At 42.4% G+C, this 18,725-nt stretch overlaps 1 protein-coding gene across 6 annotated transcripts in view; it reads left to right on the forward strand.

Moving 5' to 3' along the window:
* The first annotated feature begins 7,338 nt into the window (after positions 1–7,338).
* The window catches only part of LOC133617216 (E3 SUMO-protein ligase ZBED1-like), a 46,307-nt gene continuing 34,920 nt past the window's right edge, over positions 7,339–18,725 (forward strand). For 5 of the 6 annotated variants that reach the window (XM_061977055.1, XM_061977056.1, XM_061977057.1 and 2 more), the window contains exon 1: positions 7,339–7,563. In XM_061977055.1, the coding sequence (XP_061833039.1) occupies positions 7,371–7,563 (193 nt within the window). In that variant the 5' untranslated portion in view covers positions 7,339–7,370. The remainder of the gene's footprint in view (positions 7,564–18,725) is intronic. The other variant, XM_061977059.1, reaches the window with a different exon arrangement.

The raw sequence follows: 18,725 nt of genomic DNA on the forward strand, positions 1-18,725 counted from the left end.
TTCACTTCCTGTTCTCAATCTATTCACAATATGCCCCATTAATAATTATATTACAATGCCATCCATCCATCTTCTTCCGCTTATCCGAGGTCGGGTCGCGGGGGCAGCAGCCTAAGCAGGGAAGCCCAGACTTCCCTCTCCCCAGCCAGTTCGTCCAGCCCCTCCCGGGGGATCCCGAGGCGTTCCCAGGCCAGCCGGGAGACATAGTCTTCCCAACGTGTCCTGGGTCTTCCCCGTGGCCTCCTACCGGCCGGACGTGCCCTAAACACCTCCCTAGGGAGGCGCTCGGGTGGCATCCTGACCAGATGCCCGAACCACCTCATCTGGCTCCTCTCGATGTGGAGGAGCAGCGGCTTTACTTTGAGCTCCCCCCGGATGACAGAGCTTCTCACCCTATCTCTAAGGGAGAACCCCGCCACCCGGCGGAGGAAACTAATTTCGGCCGCTTGTACCCGTGATCTTGTCCTTTGGGTCATGACCCAAAGCTCATGACCATAGGTGAGGATGGGAACGTAAATTGACCGGTAAATTGAGAGCTTTGCCTTCCGGCTCAGCTCCTTCTTCACCACAACGGACGGATACAGCGTCCGCATTACTGAAGACGCCGCACCGATCCGCCTGTCGATCTCACGATCCACTCTTCCCTCACTCGTGAACAAGACTCCGAGGTACTTGAACTCCTCCACTTGGGGCAAGATCTCCTCCCCAACCCGGAGATGGCACTCCACCCTTTTCCGGGCGAAAACCATGGACTCGGACTTGGAGGTGCTGATTCTCATCCCAGTCGCTTCACACTCAGCTGCGAACCGATCCAGTGAGAGCTGAAGATCCTGGCCAGATGAAGCCATCAGGACCACATCATCTGCAAAAAGCAGAGACCTAATCCTGCAGCCACCAAACCGGATCCCCTCAACGCCTTGACTGCGCCTAGAAATTCTGTCCATAAAAGTTATGAACAGAATCGGTGACAAAGGGCAGCCTTGGCGCAGTCCAACCCTCACCGGAAACGTGTCCGACTTACTGCCGGCAATGCGAACCAAGCTCTGACACTGATCATACAGGGAGCGGACCGCCACAATCAGAAAGTCCGAAACCCCATACTCTCTGAGCACTCCCCACAGGACTTCCCGAGGGACACGGTCGAATGCCTTCTCCAAGTCCACAAAGCACATGTAGACTGGTTGGGCAAACTCCCATGCACCCTCAAGGACCCTGCCGAGAGTATAGAGCTGGTTCACAGTTCCACGACCAGGACGAAAACCACACTGTTCCTCCTGAATCCGAGGTTCGACTATCCGGCGTAGCCTCCTCTCCAGTACACCCGAATAGACCTTACCGGGAAGGCTGAGGAGTGTGATCCCACGATAGTTAGAACACAACCTCCAGTTCCCCTTTTTAAAGAGGGGAACCACCACCCCGGTCTGCCAATCCAGAGGTACCGCCCCCGATGTCCACGCGATGCTGCAGAGTCTTGTCAACCAAGACAGCCCCACAGCATCCAGAGCCTTACGGAACTCCGGGCGGTTCTCATCCACCCCCGGGGCCTTGCCACCGAGGAGCTTTTTAACTACCTCAGCAACCTCAGCCCCAGAAATAGGAGAGCCCACCACAGATTCCTCAGGCACTGCTTCCTCATAGGAAGACGTGTTGGTGGAATTGAGGAGGTCTTCGAAGTATTCCCTCCACCGATCCACAACTTCCGCAGTCGAGGTCAGCAGAACACCATCCTCACCATACACGGTGTTGGTAGTGCACTGCTTCCCCTTCCTGAGGCGGCGGATAGTGGTCCAGAATCGCTTCGAAGCCGTCCGGAAGTCGTTTTCCATGGCTTCCCCGAACTCCTCCCATGTCCGAGTTTTTGCCTTCGCGACCGCTGAAGCCGCACACCGCTTGGCCTGTCGGTACCCGTCCGCTGCCTCAGGAGTCCTATGAGCCAAAAGAACCCGATAGGACTCCTTCTTCAGCTTGACGGCATCCCTCACCGCCGGTGTCCACCAACGGGTTCTAGGATTACCGCCACGACAGGCACCAACCACCTTGCGGCCACAGCTCCAATCAGCCGCCTCGACAATAGAGGCGCGGAACATGGTCCACTTGGACTCAATGTCCAGCACCTCCCTCGTGACATGTTCAAAGTTCTTCCGGAGTTGGGAATTGAAACTCTCTCTGACAGGAGACTCTGCCAGACGTTCCCAGCAAACCCTCACAATGCGTTTGGGCCTGCCAGGTCTGTCCGGCATCCTCCCCCACCATCGCAGCCAGCTCACCACCAGGTGGTGATCGGTAGAAAGCTCCGCCCCTCTCTTCACTCGAGTGTCCAAAACATGAGGCCGAAATCTGAGTCTCGGTTCTTGCATTTCCATAGAAGTCTTCGAGCTGCTCTTTGTCTGATCCCTCACCTAGGACCTGTTTGTCTTGGGAGACCCTACTAGGGGGCATGGAAGCCCCCGGACAACATAGCTCCTAGGATCATTGAGACACGCAAACTCCTCTACCACAGTAAGGTGGCAGCTCAGAGAGGAGTATATTACAATGAATAAATAAATAATAAATAGTGAAGTAATTTGTATTTTATATTAACACAATACCACAAGTTGATTCGATGTTATCAGAAAAAGTAGGCCTCAAGCATTGCAACCCTTACTGCAACTTTCTGAAAAAACTGCAGCAAATTCAATCACCATAAAAAAGCCTGCAAAATCCTGGAGGAACTGATATAAAACTAATGTTGCACGTTGCTCTTCCTGCTTTGTCTGCACAAGAAACTACATTTTAATTAGACAGTCGACATAATTGTAAAATTGATTGGCCAAAAATGGGCAGGGAATCAATAAAAATCAACAAAGAGGTGACACGAACAGAACCAACACTTACTATCAGTGATGGGGTAGCTACTTGGAAAATGTGGTAAACTAAGCTACTAGTTACTCTCGATCAAACAAAGTTAAGCTACAGGTGAAGCTATCACCAGAGCAGTGACGTGCAGTCACTAGAGGCAGGTGAGGCGGGGCCTCACCTGCCATCATGGAAATAAAAAAAATCTAAAAAGAAAAAAAAAAAATTAATTTGTTATATGTATCCAGTGATTATACTATAAAGTTATTTTCCATTTAACTTCACCAGTTTTAGATTATTTTTATTCAAAATCGCTGAATTTTCACATTTGCCGTTCAAATACTGAGAAGAGACGGTGCGGTGAACAGCAGCCAGTTGAGGCACGTCACTCAGTGCCTCAACATGGATTCCGGACTCGGCTAACTGCTGGCCTGCTGTGCAGTGAGACTGTATTGCTATATGAATTATATTATACATTTCCATAGTTTAGTTAGCTGAGGTATATAATGTACAGTGTATTTTGTCAACAACTGTATGTGTGTAACGTATTTCTTGTGCTGAGCGATCATAAAACGGCTGCAAAAGACGCACTGGCTGAGGCTCCAGTAATCCCGCCTCCTGCACCCCCGCCGTAGAATTGTTATATCAACTAAAGCCCACACTTAAACTTTCAAGACTTGCAAGATTGAATCTATTTAAAAAAGTTATTTCATAAGAAGCCAAAAAGTGCAAAAACAATAATGTTGGTGTTGGAGGAGTTGTGAATGACTGCAGGGCCACAACATTAGGTACACCTGCAGACTGCAGGTGTATCTAATTCACAACTCCTCCAACACGAACATTATTGTTTTTGTACTTTTTGGCTTCTTATTAAATAACTTTTGTAACTTATTTTCATGGGCTTTCCTCTTTGTGATGTTAAGTTCCTGTTATGCGCTGTTATACAGTGTATGCCTTGAGCTCTTATTTTGAAGGCGCTAAGAGCGGAAGTGATGACACGGAGTGGAGCAGAAGTTTTTGAAAGAAGCTAAATAAAGTGGTCCTCGTGTAAACTGGAGCCTCCGTGTTTGTTATTTTGTAGTTTCATACAGTATAGGCGACATTTATAAACCCTCGGTTACACTTTTTTAAATACCGTATTTTCCGCACTATAAGGCGCACCTAAAAACCACAAATTTTCTCAAAAGCTAACAGTGCGCCTTATAACCCGGTGCGCTTTATTACGATTAATTTTCATAAAGTTTCAATCTCGCAACTTCGGTAAACAGCCGCCATCTTTTTTCCCGGTAGAACAGGAAGCGCTTCTTCTTCTACGCAAGCAACCGCCAAGGAAAGCACCCGCCCCCATAGAACAGGAAGCGCTTTAAGCAACCACCCGCCCCCGGAAGAAGAAGAAAAAACGCGCGGATATCACCGTACGTTTCATTTCCTGTTTACATCTGTAAAGACCACAAAATGGCTCCTACTAAGCGATCCGGTTCATAAAAAGACGCAATCTCTCCATCCGCACACGGATTACTACCGTATTTCACAGCAACTGATATTCCTGTGAACTGCACTGTGGAACGGGAGCACGTACGGTGAATATTCGCACCACAGGGAATGAGAAGTCATCCTTCACTGTGGTTCTAGCTTGCCATGCTAACTTCCACCCATGGTGATATTCAAAAGGAAGACCTTGCCAAAAGAGACCTTTCCAGCCGGCGTCATCATAAAAGCTAACTCGAAGGGATGGATGGATGAAGAAAAGATGAGCGAGTGGTTAAGGGAAGTTTACGCGAAGAGGCCGGGTGGCTTTTTTCACACAGCTCCGAAGGCGAACACACCTTCACTAAGACGGGCAGACAGCTCCGGACGACATACGCCAACATTTGCCAGTGGATCGTAAATGCCTGGGCAGATATTTCGGTCACAACTGTGGTCCGAGCTTTCCGGAAGGCAGGATTCACAGAACAACAGCGACACTGACTCCCGATGACTTCGACGAGACGGAACCGGCCATTTTGGATACCACGCTTGCGCAACTTTTCAATTCGGACACCGAAGACGAAGAATTCGAAGGATTTACGAATGAAGAATAACTTCAGAAGGTGAGCGCTATGTTTATTTTGTGTGTTGTGACATTAACGTTCGAGCAACATTATGTTACTATTGCTCTACACCATTTTGAATTTTACTATGTTTGTGATTGCACATTTGCGTACATTTTGGGACAGAGTTGTTAGAACGCTGGTTTTCAATATATTATTAAAGTTTGACTGAACTATCTGACTGTTTTTTTGACATTCACTTTAGCGCAGCGTTTTTTTGACATTCACTTTAGCGCAGCGTAGGCGCGGCTTATAGTCCGGGGCGGCTTATTGGTGGACAAAATTATGAAATATGTCATTCATAGAAGGTGCGGCTAATAATCCGGTGCGCCTTATAGTGCGGAAAATACGGTAGATTAAATCTTGCACGTGGAAAATTTAAGTGAGGGCTTTAGTTGCGGCGCATGGACTTAATTTATAAGTAAAGGTAAGACCATAATAACGTTTTTTTTCAATTAAATGTGCTTTTTTGTGTGCTACAGTTTGTATGTGTAAAGTTAAAGTTAAGTTAAAGTACCAATGATTGTCACACACACACTAGGCGTAATGAAATTTGTCGTCTGTATTCGACCCATCCCCTTGTTCACCCCCTGAGAGGTGAGGGGAGCAGTGGGCAGCAGCGGCGCCGCGCCCGGGAATCATTTTTGGTGATTTAACCACCAATTCCAACCCTTGATGCTGAGTGCCAAGCAGGGAAGAATGCTGGTATGAGCTTTTAAACATAACCCGTTAACTGCTGCCAATCAAATGGTGAATAAGATACTCTTTAGGGTTCATATGTTTGTAAATCTGACTGTGATGAAGTCAGTGCCTCACCAGCCATGAACCTCACCGCACGTCACTGCACCAGAGATATGTAGCAAGCTCCACTAGAAGCTACATGGCAAAAGTAGCTTGCTACATCAAGGGTTGTGGGGGTGGCCTGAGCCTATCCCAGCTGTATTTGGGCAGAAGGCAGGGTACACCCTGGAAAAGGCGATATATATATATATATATATATATATATATATATATATATATATATATATACAGTATATATATATATATATATATATATATATATATATATATATACACATATATATATATATATATATATGTGTATATATATATATATATATATATATATATATATATATATATATATATATATATATATATATATATATATACTCTGTACAGTATGGCATGCATTAAGCTACAGACCCCCTTTAAAAAACAAAACAATAACAGCATAACTTTATATATTGACAAAAAAAACAATGACTTGTGTGTTGTTTGGGAACAGTTGGTAATGGTTACGTGCAGTAAAACTTTGTGTTGAACGTCTTAGACAAAGAGTGCAGTTATGATTTTAGTTTACAGAGAAAATAACTAAAATCTAAGGTGTTTGGCATTGTTTACTCTAAAAGCATACAAATGTCTAAATATGGCCAAGGAGACACATTATTGTGAGTTTCCTGGACGTCGTCTTTGTTACCAAAGGAAACATCTGCACAGACAATCCCTCTACCATTTTCAAGTATGCTATTTTTTTAAAATCGTCAGCTTGGAAGCATCCCTCTATCTCCAACTCCCTCGTCGTCGTGTGACATGAGTGCATGTTATGACTGTGTTATGACTTTGCTTCCTGGTTTTGGTGACCCGCCCTATCTTGCCTCTGATAAGCAAGTCCGTAATGTTTTGCCCTAACCTTAGCCAATTGTGACTCATCATACAAACACCAACCAATCATTTTGGAGTACTGTGAATACCCATGTACATGTGATTTATTTTAGTTTGAATACATTTGCAAAATAAAAAAAAATCTTAAAACAACTTTTCACATTGTCTTTATGGGGTATTGTGTGTAGAATTTTGAGGACAAACATTACTATTTCATTTTAGGATAAGGCTGTAACATAACAAAATGTGAAAAAAGTAAAGCGCTGTGAATACTTTTTGGATGCACCGTATAACAATGTTATGTGAGTTTTATTTTATTTATTTTAATTATTTCGAGAAGGACAAGTGGTAGAACATGGATGGATGGATGGAAGATTTAAATACTGCGTAATCATAATACATCATGTGTCCGTATTAATCACTGCACAAACGTGTCTACTTTTACTCCATTGTTTTATTTACTTATATTATTATTTTTTTCTTATCCCTCTGTTATGACTTTATTTGTATCTAAGTACTTTTCATATATTTATAACACTCAATAATCTATCAAAAATGGCATGCTCTATACATTTGGGTTGTTAAAATTAACAGTATCCATGATTCATTTGATTGCAAAAGAGTAAACAAAGAGAACGCATGCGCAATGAGCTAGACAACAAGTCCCAGAATTCCGTGGGGTTACCCGGCCAGCTGTCAACAGCGCCAATGCTTTGTGGCGGCAGAAGCAAGTGCATCAAGATGGACGACTATAAACAAGACGTTGGCCCTCTCGGTGGGATGTTTGAGTACAAAATAAACAAAGACGGCTCAATCGACCGACAAAAGGTAGTTTGTACACTCTGCTGGAAGGAGTTTTCCTTTCACCGAAGCACCACGAGCTTAAAGTACCACATCAACGCCAAGCATAGATCTGCCGGGGATTTATCTGCCTGTTTGAGCCAAAACACTCCAACAAGACGCCGGGACTTCAGTAAGTTTTACCTTCATACATATGACAAGTAAATACCGATTGCAATGTTTGAGGATGCGGGGTTATAAAACGTTCACAGAGGCAGGAGCGTCCTAAGATGCATTGTCATTGAGAAGCACTATTTGAAACAATGCAATTAAGAGAAGGCAATTAGTGTTGACATTGTGTTTGAATATGAAGCTGGACTCAAACGAACATAATATAGACGCCGATCCTCTCTGGTTGACAAGTCGCTGCCCCTTAATTAATAATTATCACATCTATTAGAGCCAGTGGCAGCCGTGCGTTTCCCTTCATAGCCACAACACTAGGGGGAGCTCCACTAACCACATTAAACCCAAATTCCGAACGAACAAAGGTCTTAACTCATTCTCCCGCTATGCCACATCAATATGGAATGCACTCCCAACAGGTGTAAAAGAAAGGGCATCTCTATCCTCCTTCAAATTAAACCGCACTAAAAGAACACCTCCAGTCAACTACAACCCTAAACTAACACCCTCCCTTCCATACCTCTTCGGATTGTAAATAATCAAATGTAAACAATCAAACAATCAAATGTAGACACTTTTTCTTATACTTTCTGATCTCTCTCTCTCTATTTCCACTACTTGCTGTACATATCCTACCAAGTCAGCCCTACACTCTTTCAATATCCATTTCTCTGATGATGCAATTGTTGATGCTGATTGTTGATGACTGAAGTGTTGAAACCAACCAAACCTAACCCCCTCCCCACCCTCCATATCCCACACCCCGGATTGTAAATAATGTAAATAATTCAATGTATATACTCTGATGATTATCTTGTGTGATGACTGTATTATGATGCTAGTATATATTTGATAATATATATCTGTTTCATGTATCAATTTAAGTGGACCCCGACTTAAACAAGTTGAAAAACTTATTCGGGTGTTACCATTTAGTGGTCAATTGTACGGAATATGTACTTCACTGTGCAATCTACTAATAAAAGTTTCAATCAATCAAAGCCTTCAGTGATGTCTGACTTCAATGATTACCTCTCAAAATACCATAATTTATGTCACCACATGACCATTGTTGGAGAAATACTATACAGAAACACATTTACGCACTACTGGGCATTGTACAAAACAGGTTATTTTCTGGCGCATTTAAAAATCAATAAACCCGCATCAGCAATTAAAACATATCTTATGTGGTACTGTCAAAATTAAAATTGAAAAAAAAACATATTGAATGTGATAAAATTAAGAAATCAAACATCTGAACTCACATTTCATCGCCGGGACAGCTGAGCTAGCTTTCAGGGTTGGCCGACAGCGTCTTACGAGATGTAGTTTCTCTTTAAATATCCTTCTTGAAAATGGCCTTGCAAATATATGTGTTGTCTTGTCTAATCATAAAAGATGCAGACGAGGCGTGTTGGCTGAGTTCTTAAAATTTACTTCACAGCGTGCTCATCAAAAACATCCATCTGCCGGCATGTCTACATTCAACAACCTAAACAGGGCTACTGCGCATGCTCTTCACAACTGTGGCATGCTGGGTAATGGAGTTCTTATGTTACCTAGCTCATAACATCACAATATACTGTATATCTGTATATCTAAATGTGGAAGTAGTGTCAAAGCGCTTTGAGTACCTTGAAGGTAGAAAAGCGCTATACAAGTACAACCCATTTATCATTTATTTATCTGCCTTAGGCCAGCTAGAAGGCCTTACTGACAACAACTTATGATCTGATTGGCTATCGCAACTGTCTGTCAAATGTTTGTGTCCGTTCACTTACTGTGCACAGACGGCCGCATTGTTGATTCTGAAGGCTTCAGGCAGATTTCGTACAGCATGGTAGAATAAGCTAGCTGAATGCTGATTGGATAAAAACTATAACCTAAAAACAACAGCGCTGTAAGGAGCATAATATGACATGAAGGGAATATGAATGCTTTTAGATATTTAGGGAAAGTAAATAAAAATGTACTTATATCTTTAATTATGATCATGGTTTCTGGTTATGTTAGGCCAGTAGAGAAAGCCTTGCTGGCCCTGACGGCACACAACTGATTAGAGCATATAAACTGCATATCTTAGTATTTTAAGTACCTTTATCAGGTATTATTTACTATCACTGGTGGTCTATCTGTGTTGGCCCTGCGATGAGGTGGCGCTTTGTCCAGGGTGTACTCTGCCTTCTGCCTGAATGCAGCTGGGATAGGCTCCAGAACCCCCGCAACTTCGAGAGGGACAAGTGGTACAAAATGGATGGATGGATGGATGGATGGATGGATGGATGAGGCTAAACATGTTACACACCAAAAGCAAGCCAAGAGCAGGGATACTGATAGCTAAGCTAACCTTCAGAGGTGGGTAGTAACACTACATTTATGCTGTCACATTTACTTTAGTAACCTTTTGAAAAAAATGTACTTGTCAAAGTAGTTTTAAAGTAACATACTTTTACTTGAGTATTTTTGTGAAGAATTAATGCTACTTTTACTCCGTTACATTGAGTCTAATTTTGATTGTTACATTTATCCATCCATCCATCCATCTTCTTCCGCTTATCCGAGGTCGGGTCGCGGGGGCAGCAGCCTAAGCAGGAAAGCCCTGACTTCCCTCTCCCCAGCCACTTCGTCCAGCTCCTCCCGGGGGATCCCGAGGCGTTCCCAGGGCAGCCGGGAGACATAGTCTTCCCAACGTGTCCTGGGTCTTCCCCGTGGCCTCCTACCGGTCGGACGTGCCCGAAACACCTCCATTGGGAGGCGTTCGGGTGGCATCCTGACCAGATGCCCAAACCACCTCATCTGGCTCCTCTCGATGTGGAGGAGCATCGGTTTTACTTTGAGCTCCCCCCGTATGACAGAGCTTCTCACCCTATCTCTAAGGGAGAGCCCCGCCACCCGGCGGAGGAAACTCATTTCGGCCGCTTGTACCCGTGATCTTGTCCTTTCGGTCATGACCCAAAGCTCATGACCATAGGTGAGAATGGGAATGTAGATCGACCGGTAAATCGAGAGCTTTGCCTTCCGGCTCAGCTCCTTCTTCACCACAACGGATCGATACTGCGTCCGCATTACTGAAGACGCCGCACCGATCCGCCTGTCGATCTCACGATCCACTCTTCCCACACTCGTGAACAAGACTCCGAGGTACTTGAACTCCTCCACTTGGAGCAAGATCTCCTCCCCAACCCGGAGATGGCACTCCGCACTTTTCCGGGCAAGAACCATGGACTCGGACTTGGAGGTGCTGATTCCCATCCAAGTCGCTTCACACTCGGCTGCGAACCGATCCAGTGAGAGCTGAACATCTTGGCCTGATGAAGCCATCAGGACCACATCATCTGCAAATAGCAGAGACCTAATTCTGCAGCCACATTTACATTTACATTACATAGTTACATTTATTTGTATCATAATTATTTTATAATCTATTGATTAAGACTTGCAAAGACAAATTCAATTTGTCAACAAGTTTTCTTCCGGCAAGCACTGTCACATGACCCTGTTTCGCCAATCCAAAGTAAGCATTAGTGACGTTTGACTCCATTTTACCAATCAAACCGAGCCTCACGGTGGGGATTCAATCAGAACTACAACTACTGAGACACGGTGTTTGAATTTTTCACCGGGAACTAAGACTACATTGTAGGGATGTAACGATAAACGGTAATAATGATGACACGGCAAATCTCCCGACGGTTAATGTTACCCTTTTAAGTTAAAAGGGTAACATCAGTGTGTGGATGTGTGTGTGAATGGGTGAATGTGGAAATAGTGTCAAAGCGCATTGAGTTCCTTAAAAAGGTAGAAAAGCGCTATACAAGTACAACCCATTTACCATTTACCATTTAAAATGACCCAAGAAACTGAGATTGATAACTGATCTTTGATAAACTCACGGCGGACTGAAACGTGCCAGCTTGTGAGCTTAAATGCTAACATAAAAACAAGAGACATATACATTTCCCCGTTACAAACAACAAAGCCCAATTTAAAGTTATATAAACACATTCCTGTCTGAGTAGTGATGGTAAGATGAAGCCTCGAGGCATTGAACCACTTGAGCCAATTGGTTAAAGAAATACTCAAAGCTTCAATGCATGCTTTGGCACAAGACTCCACCTGCTGGTCAAATGTATATTTACAAACAACTGCATTTTAACCACATAATGTGTGATGCATTGAAATGTTGCGTCTGTTATGGCTCTTGGAAATGACAATGAATCACAATAAATCCATCCATCCATTTTCTACTGCTTGTCCCTTTTGGGGTCGCAGGGGGTGCTGGAGTATAAATGTTTGACAAAATGTTTTTTTCTAGGTAAATTAACAAAGTATAATAAAACATGTTTTATGTGTTATATATGTTTATATATCGTGCAGGGTTTCCTGCAGCGCTTTGTTGTTAAGGCGGCCGCCTTAACGACAATGAGCCACCGCCTAAACTAAAGTCTTAAAAAAAATAAAAATTAAATTTAACAATTTTTTTTTTTTTTTTTTTTGTCCTGTCCAGCTTCTCAGGCAAATCATATAGTTGATGTAGCTGCCCGTATCGGCTGTTCAGATTTACTTTACAAAAGAGAAGTGTGGGATACTTCTCTTGTTGCCTTATTTGTATTTGACTTTACTAAATGTATTTATATTATCATTTGGTGCTAAACTAAAGTCTTAACAAGCTGCTACGCTTCGTACTGCCTCTGCCTCTGTCAGTACGTCTCTGCAGCACTCAGCATTGTCCCACCCACAGAACCATCTGATTTGTTACACGCAGAGCGGTAACAGCCAATCAGCAGTGCGTATTCAGAGCGCATGTAACAGCCAATCAACAGTGCGTATTCAGAGCGGTAACAGCCAATCAGCAGTGAGTATTCAGAGCGCATGGAATCAGTACTCACGGCAGAGGCAGGCAGAGAGGAGAGATGGTGCGCGTTAGCAGAAAGGTGTTTAGCAGGTGAGCATAATGCAGCGTACTCTCCCCAAATTATACTAAACACCTCCCAGTAAACTACTTGTAACATCACTATGAGCCCGTTGACGTTCTAGAAATATAAGCGGCAGCTCAGCTCGCTCGCAGTCCTTGAGGTGAAGGCTAATTAGGTTTTAGCATAACGTTAGCTCATTTTGCGGTGTTTGCATGCGTGTGTGCGTGTGTGTGTTACGGACAGCAAAGCCCTGTCTGTCTGAGAGAAAGACAAGCATTATTGACCTACAGTTAACAACTAAGTTATTTCAGTTTACCTTTTTCTGTGTTGAAGCGGCAAAAAAGGACATTATGTTAAATGAAGAGTTTCTGTCTCTGATAGTTGACATAATAATGTAACTGCATCATAAAGCCTACTTGTGCAACTTATTGTCTTGTAATTAATGTACATCAGAGCTATTCAAATTGTTGTATTTTTTGTATTTAGTATATTAGATTCAGCAACTAGTGTTTGGATCCCACTGTACGCAATATCTGAAGAGCATGGAAAAAAGCATTTCACTGTGGTGTACTCTGCATGTGACAAATAAAACCCTAGAACCTTGAACTCCATGGTGTTCAGGGATGAATAGTCTGTCCTATTGCTATTGTACTGTTTTTTTCAGCTATAGTTACATTAATCATTAGTAATGTAGCAGCCTAGTTTTGAATGGCAGGGTCCCTGCTATCACATGTTGATAAAAATATAACATTTACATAATAAAAATCAACTGCAGGCTTCCCAAATGCTTTAATAAATTAAGCATGATGAGTTGAGCATATGTCAGCGTGTGGCCCCACTTTTAACTCTTTTTTTCAAACGCTTATTCGCAAACGCTTATTTACAGTAAGTCATTGATTTAACTTAGTCATTATTTTGTCTTAGTAAGTCAATATTTACTAAGTCAACATAATGACATACTTAGTATCTCAGGACTGTTTTGTGTTTTGTTTTTACTTTACGCAAAAAATATCAAGCTATTTATCGTATATTGCCATTCAGCATACGGAGCGGAAAACACAACCAAAAATTGTAGGCTTCTTCACGCGACGAAGCCGGCCTACTTCACCACAGTCTGTAGTCTATTGCCCCCCCAGGCTGTGGTGGCAGAGATGAGATGTAGACGTGATGGTGGCGACAGGCCGAATTACACCGTTCCTTACACCCACCCAGCCCCTTCCCCGTCTGTCCGCCTGTCCCGGGCGATGCCCCCTAACAAATATTCTGGTGTGTTTGTATTTTGCCGAAATGGTAGAATCATATGATACGGTGGGTTGTATAATGTTTTTCTGTCTGTGGCATAAAGAGGAAGATAACAATATAAAGTAACTTGGACAATGATGTACAGAGCAGAGAAGATTTAGTTAATTTTAATTTTTGGTTTAAGGTGATTATTATTATTTTTTTTTTAAAAACATCTCCATCATCCAACTATTGCTTTCTGGTGGCTGGTTAAAAAGAATAAATACAGAATGCGTTACTTTAATAAATGTAATGTTTACAGTGATAAACACATTTGAGAACTGACGTTGCAGAGAATCGAACCACATCTTGTGGATGCGCGAACCTTTGTGCTACCAAGGTTCTGATGACTTCATTGATACAAAGTGGTAATGTAATATTCATTAGATGGACATCAGTTTGTCGACCTTCTTTGATTCTAGTGGCATTTTTAAAACTATTTTTATTCTCTATCCAGATTCCGAACTGACCACAATTCTCAAAAGCCCACATTTTCTATGACGCTTGGGCGGTTTAAGAGTTGTCGAATCTCCCGGCTAATCTGAACCGCGTCCTGAAGCAGTCACGTGGTACAACTTGGGAACGAGGCTTCACACGTCATCATTTCCGGCTCCTCCCCTAAGTGAAGCAAGCCTCGATAGGCGCTTCGCGGAAACGTCCCCTTCATTACTCGACACGTGCCTCGAAGCCTTGGCACTTTGTTCCCATCACTATATCTGAGCAACTAAGTTATTCAGTTGTGCACATTGAACCTACAAACTGTGCTCTCTGAGAACGGAATTATAATGATTGATCTTTCCTCAGAGGAAAAGACGCGGAGGTGTTTTATGGTGCGTTCAGTACCGCTGAACAGAGTAGAACAACCCACGCCAGAAGTAATTCATAATTTTCATAGACTTTATTTATCATGCCCTTTTTATTTAAATAAATCTTAAAGTACTACAGTACAAACCAATATTTACAGTACATCAATAAACGTTTAGCTATTAAAACAGATACAACACAAGAATAAAACACTTCAGTGAGGCATAGGAAACTCAAGACATGCACAATAGTGGCTTTTTTAACTGTTTATTTATTTTAGTTATGTTTAAAGGTGCCATTTGTAATACTTTCTTGTGAAGTCATCATTAAATGGCCCTGATATGTTCATGTTATTTTCTAATACCTCTATAACTGATAACAGTAGTTCAACCGGGATATGCTCATTTAAATTTACAGCCCCGAAATCTTGTTATGGTTTTCATTTCGATGCCCCCGCCCCACACCGTTTGACCAATTAGAAAGTCTGTGAGTGTGTCACATCCAGGTTGCCTGCCACCGCCACCTTTGTCGAGCTACTGCCACTGGTAAAGATAGTAAACATGTCAGACCTTAGTAAATCTAAAGGGCGTCATTCATGACAAAGCCTGGAACAAAATAAGGATTTGTATTGGGGATGCCTTTAAAAGATGGAGATGATTGAAGGTGGAGAAGATTTTTTCATCTGACGCCAAACTTGCTAATTTCCTCCTTGATCGGTAAGTAAGGCATTTATGTTTTCTTATTACTTGTAATAAATAGAAATGGACATTTCGTATGTAATTTATGTTACCAATACAGTCTATGACCTGGCAGGACTCGAATTTCTACTTTTTAAGGTCAAGGCAAGTGTAGCCTTAAAGGAGGGCTCATATTTTAGGGCACCAAGGCATTAAAAATATTTGAATAAATAAGCACCTCGCATACATGTTTAATGAGTATTCTAAAACTAATGAATTACTTGCTTATGTAAAAGAAAAAATAGTAATGAGATTCGCATAATCACCGTATATTAACTATCGGTATCATGTACATTTGGTTAAACAGTTAAATTATTTCATAAAATGTCATGACAGTCACTGAATGCTTGTGAATCAATCTGCATCCACATCAACTTCATCATGAGCGGCCTTGTCCTTACGAGAACCATAAGGCATTAAGTTCGGTCTTCTTGAGCGAACAAAGGAGGCCCTCCATCTGTTGACTGTAGCTTCTGGTTGAAACTGTGCAGGCTGTGGACCTTCAGAACAAATGTGCAACAAATGCTGGATGGTATTCGTACCGAGGCTCAGTCGCCAGTCACCTAGAATTCTTTTGATGGTGGAGAACTGGCGTTCTTCATGAGCTGTGGCAACATGGCAGACCAGAATGATCCTCACACTATGTAGAAACTTCTTGTAATGCTCTTCTTTCTCTGCCAACATCTTCCGCCCCAATAGGTTAAATGGCTCCATTTTATGGTTACGTGCAATATCGTACTTCATCTTCAGCCACTCACGTTCTATCTCATTCATGTTGCACCCCTTCTGTGCCAAGGGTGTTGAAATGTTGAATTAGAACAATGACTTCATTAACACTATTAGTGGCTAGAGCTTCAGGCTGTGTTGGGAAGTTTGCTGGATCAAATATATCAGCAGCACAAAGTGCTTCATCTTCGGTGAAGCTGTAAAAACGTGAAAAGATGCAGTTGATAGTGTTCTCGATGGTCTGTTTGGATTTAGCATGAAAAGACATGATTTCATGCTGAGAACTGACCAACTCAATCCCATGATACCTCACTATGCCATCATCTGCTGTTGTATCATGCAAGGCTCTTTGTAGTTTCACCCTGGGTTATCGTTCATCTACAAACCCCGTTTCCATATGAGTTGGGAAATTGTGTTGGATGTAAATATAAACGGAATACAATGATTTGCCAATCCTTTTCAACCCAAATTCAATTGAATGCACTACAAAGACAAGATATTTGATGTTCAAACTCATAAACTTTATTTTTTTTTTGCAAATAATAATTAACTTAGAATTTCATGGCTGAAACACGTGCCAAAGTAGTTGGGAAAGGGCATGTTCACCACTGTGTTACATGGCCTTTCCTTTTAACAACACTCAGTAAACGTTTGGGAACTGAGGAGACACATTTTTTAAGCTTCTCAGGTGGAATTATTTCCCATTCTTGCTTGATGTACAGCTTAAGTTGTTCAATAGTCCGGGGGTCTCTGTTGTGGTATTTTAGGCTTCATAATGCACCACACATTTTCAATGGGAGACAGGTCTGGACTACAGGCAGGCCAGTCTAGTACCCACACTCTTTTACTATGAAGCCACGTTGATGTAACACGTGGCTTGGCATTGTCGTGCTGAAATAAGCAGGGGCGTCCATGGTAGCGTTGCTTAGATGGCAACATATTTTGCTCCAAAACCTGTATGTACCTTTCAGCATTAATGGCGCCTTCACAGATGTGTAAGTTACCTATGTCTTGGGCACTAATACACCCCCATACCATCACAGATGCTGGCTTTTCAACTTTGCGCCTATAACAATCCGGATGGTTCTTTTCCTCTTTGATCCGGAGGACACGACGTCCACAGTTTCCAAAAACAATTTGAAATGTGGACTCGTCAGACCACAGAACACTTTTCCACTTTGTATCAGTCCTTCTTAGATGAGCTCAGGCCCAGCGAAGCCGACGGCGTTTCTGGGTGTTGTTGATAAACGGTTTTCGCCTTGCATAGGAGAGTTTTAACTTGCACTTACAGATGTAGCGGCCAACTGTAGTTACTGACAGTGGGTTTCTGAAGTGTTCCTGAGCCCATGTGGTGATATCCTTTACACACTGATGTCGCTTGTTGATGCAGTACAGCCTGAGGGATCGAAGGTCACAGGCTTAGCTGCTTACGTGCAGTGATTTCTCCAGATTATCTGAACCCTTTAATGATATTACGGACCATAGATGGTGAAATCCCCAAATTCCTTGCAATAGCTGGTTGAGAAAGGTTTTTCTTAAACTGTTCAACAATTTGCTCACGCATTTGTTGACAAAGTAGTGACCCTCGCTTCATCCTTGTTTGTGAATGACTTGAGCATTTCATGGAATCTACTTTTATACCTAATCATGGCACCCACCTGTTCCCAATTTGCCTGTTCACCTGTGGGATGTTCCAAATAAGTGTTTGATGAGCATTCTTTAACTTTATCAGTATTTATTGCCACCTTTCCCAACTTCTTTGTCACGTGTTGCTGGCATCAAATTCTAAAGTTAATGATTATTTGCAAAAAAAAAAATGTTTATCAGTTTGAACATCAAATATGTTGTCTTTGTAGCATATTCAAGTGAATATGGGTTGAAAATGATTTGCAAATCATTGTATTCCGTTTATATTTACATCTAACACAATTTCCCAACTCATATGGAAACGGGGTTTGTATATGATGCTGGCCTGAGCAGCTTCAACATTGGCGCGAACTGCAGAAATTGGTAGTTGTTCATCCTGGAGTGACATGGACAGCTCTGCCAATTCCTCCACCAAATCCATGTATGATGCCAGATAGAGGACAAAATGGTGAGATAACTTTGGTATATCTTTGCATCTTTGCACGATCTGCTGATGGTACATCCTTACGCAGCTCAGACCCTTGCTCCTGGAACTGAGTGACAAGGCAGCAATAATCTTGTGCGAGTACAGACAAAGCCTTGCGCCTGTGGTCAACCCAGCGTGTTCCCTGGGATCGTGATGGCTTCAGGACGTGCTCATCAAACGCGTCAGCAGTTCTCTGAAGCTCCTTCCATCGTTTGGCTGAACGACGGTACATATAGTACAGTTGTAACATCAGATTGTCAATCTGAAAAAAAGGAGACAATCCTTAATGATATGCAGTGAATATGTAAATTACAATAATATATGTAATTCTTTAGATTTAAGTATCTTACACAGAATACTATTAAGATAGATACAACTAGGGCATCATAAACTTAAGGTTTTCCAGAAACATCACACATTAGATACCTAATAATGTTTATTTACAAATATAAGTGTTCATCAGATTTTTTATCATTCTGTGCAATTTTGCATTGCAATTGTGGATTTTATTTTTATAGGGTGGGTGTTTTGGATTTACTTCGCTATAAACATCTGAGGTCATATAGCGATGGTGCTTGCTTGTACATGT

The sequence above is a fragment of the Nerophis lumbriciformis genome, linkage group LG16 (assembly GCF_033978685.3).
Source record: "Nerophis lumbriciformis linkage group LG16, RoL_Nlum_v2.1, whole genome shotgun sequence".
NCBI lineage: Eukaryota > Metazoa > Chordata > Actinopteri > Syngnathiformes > Syngnathidae > Nerophis > Nerophis lumbriciformis.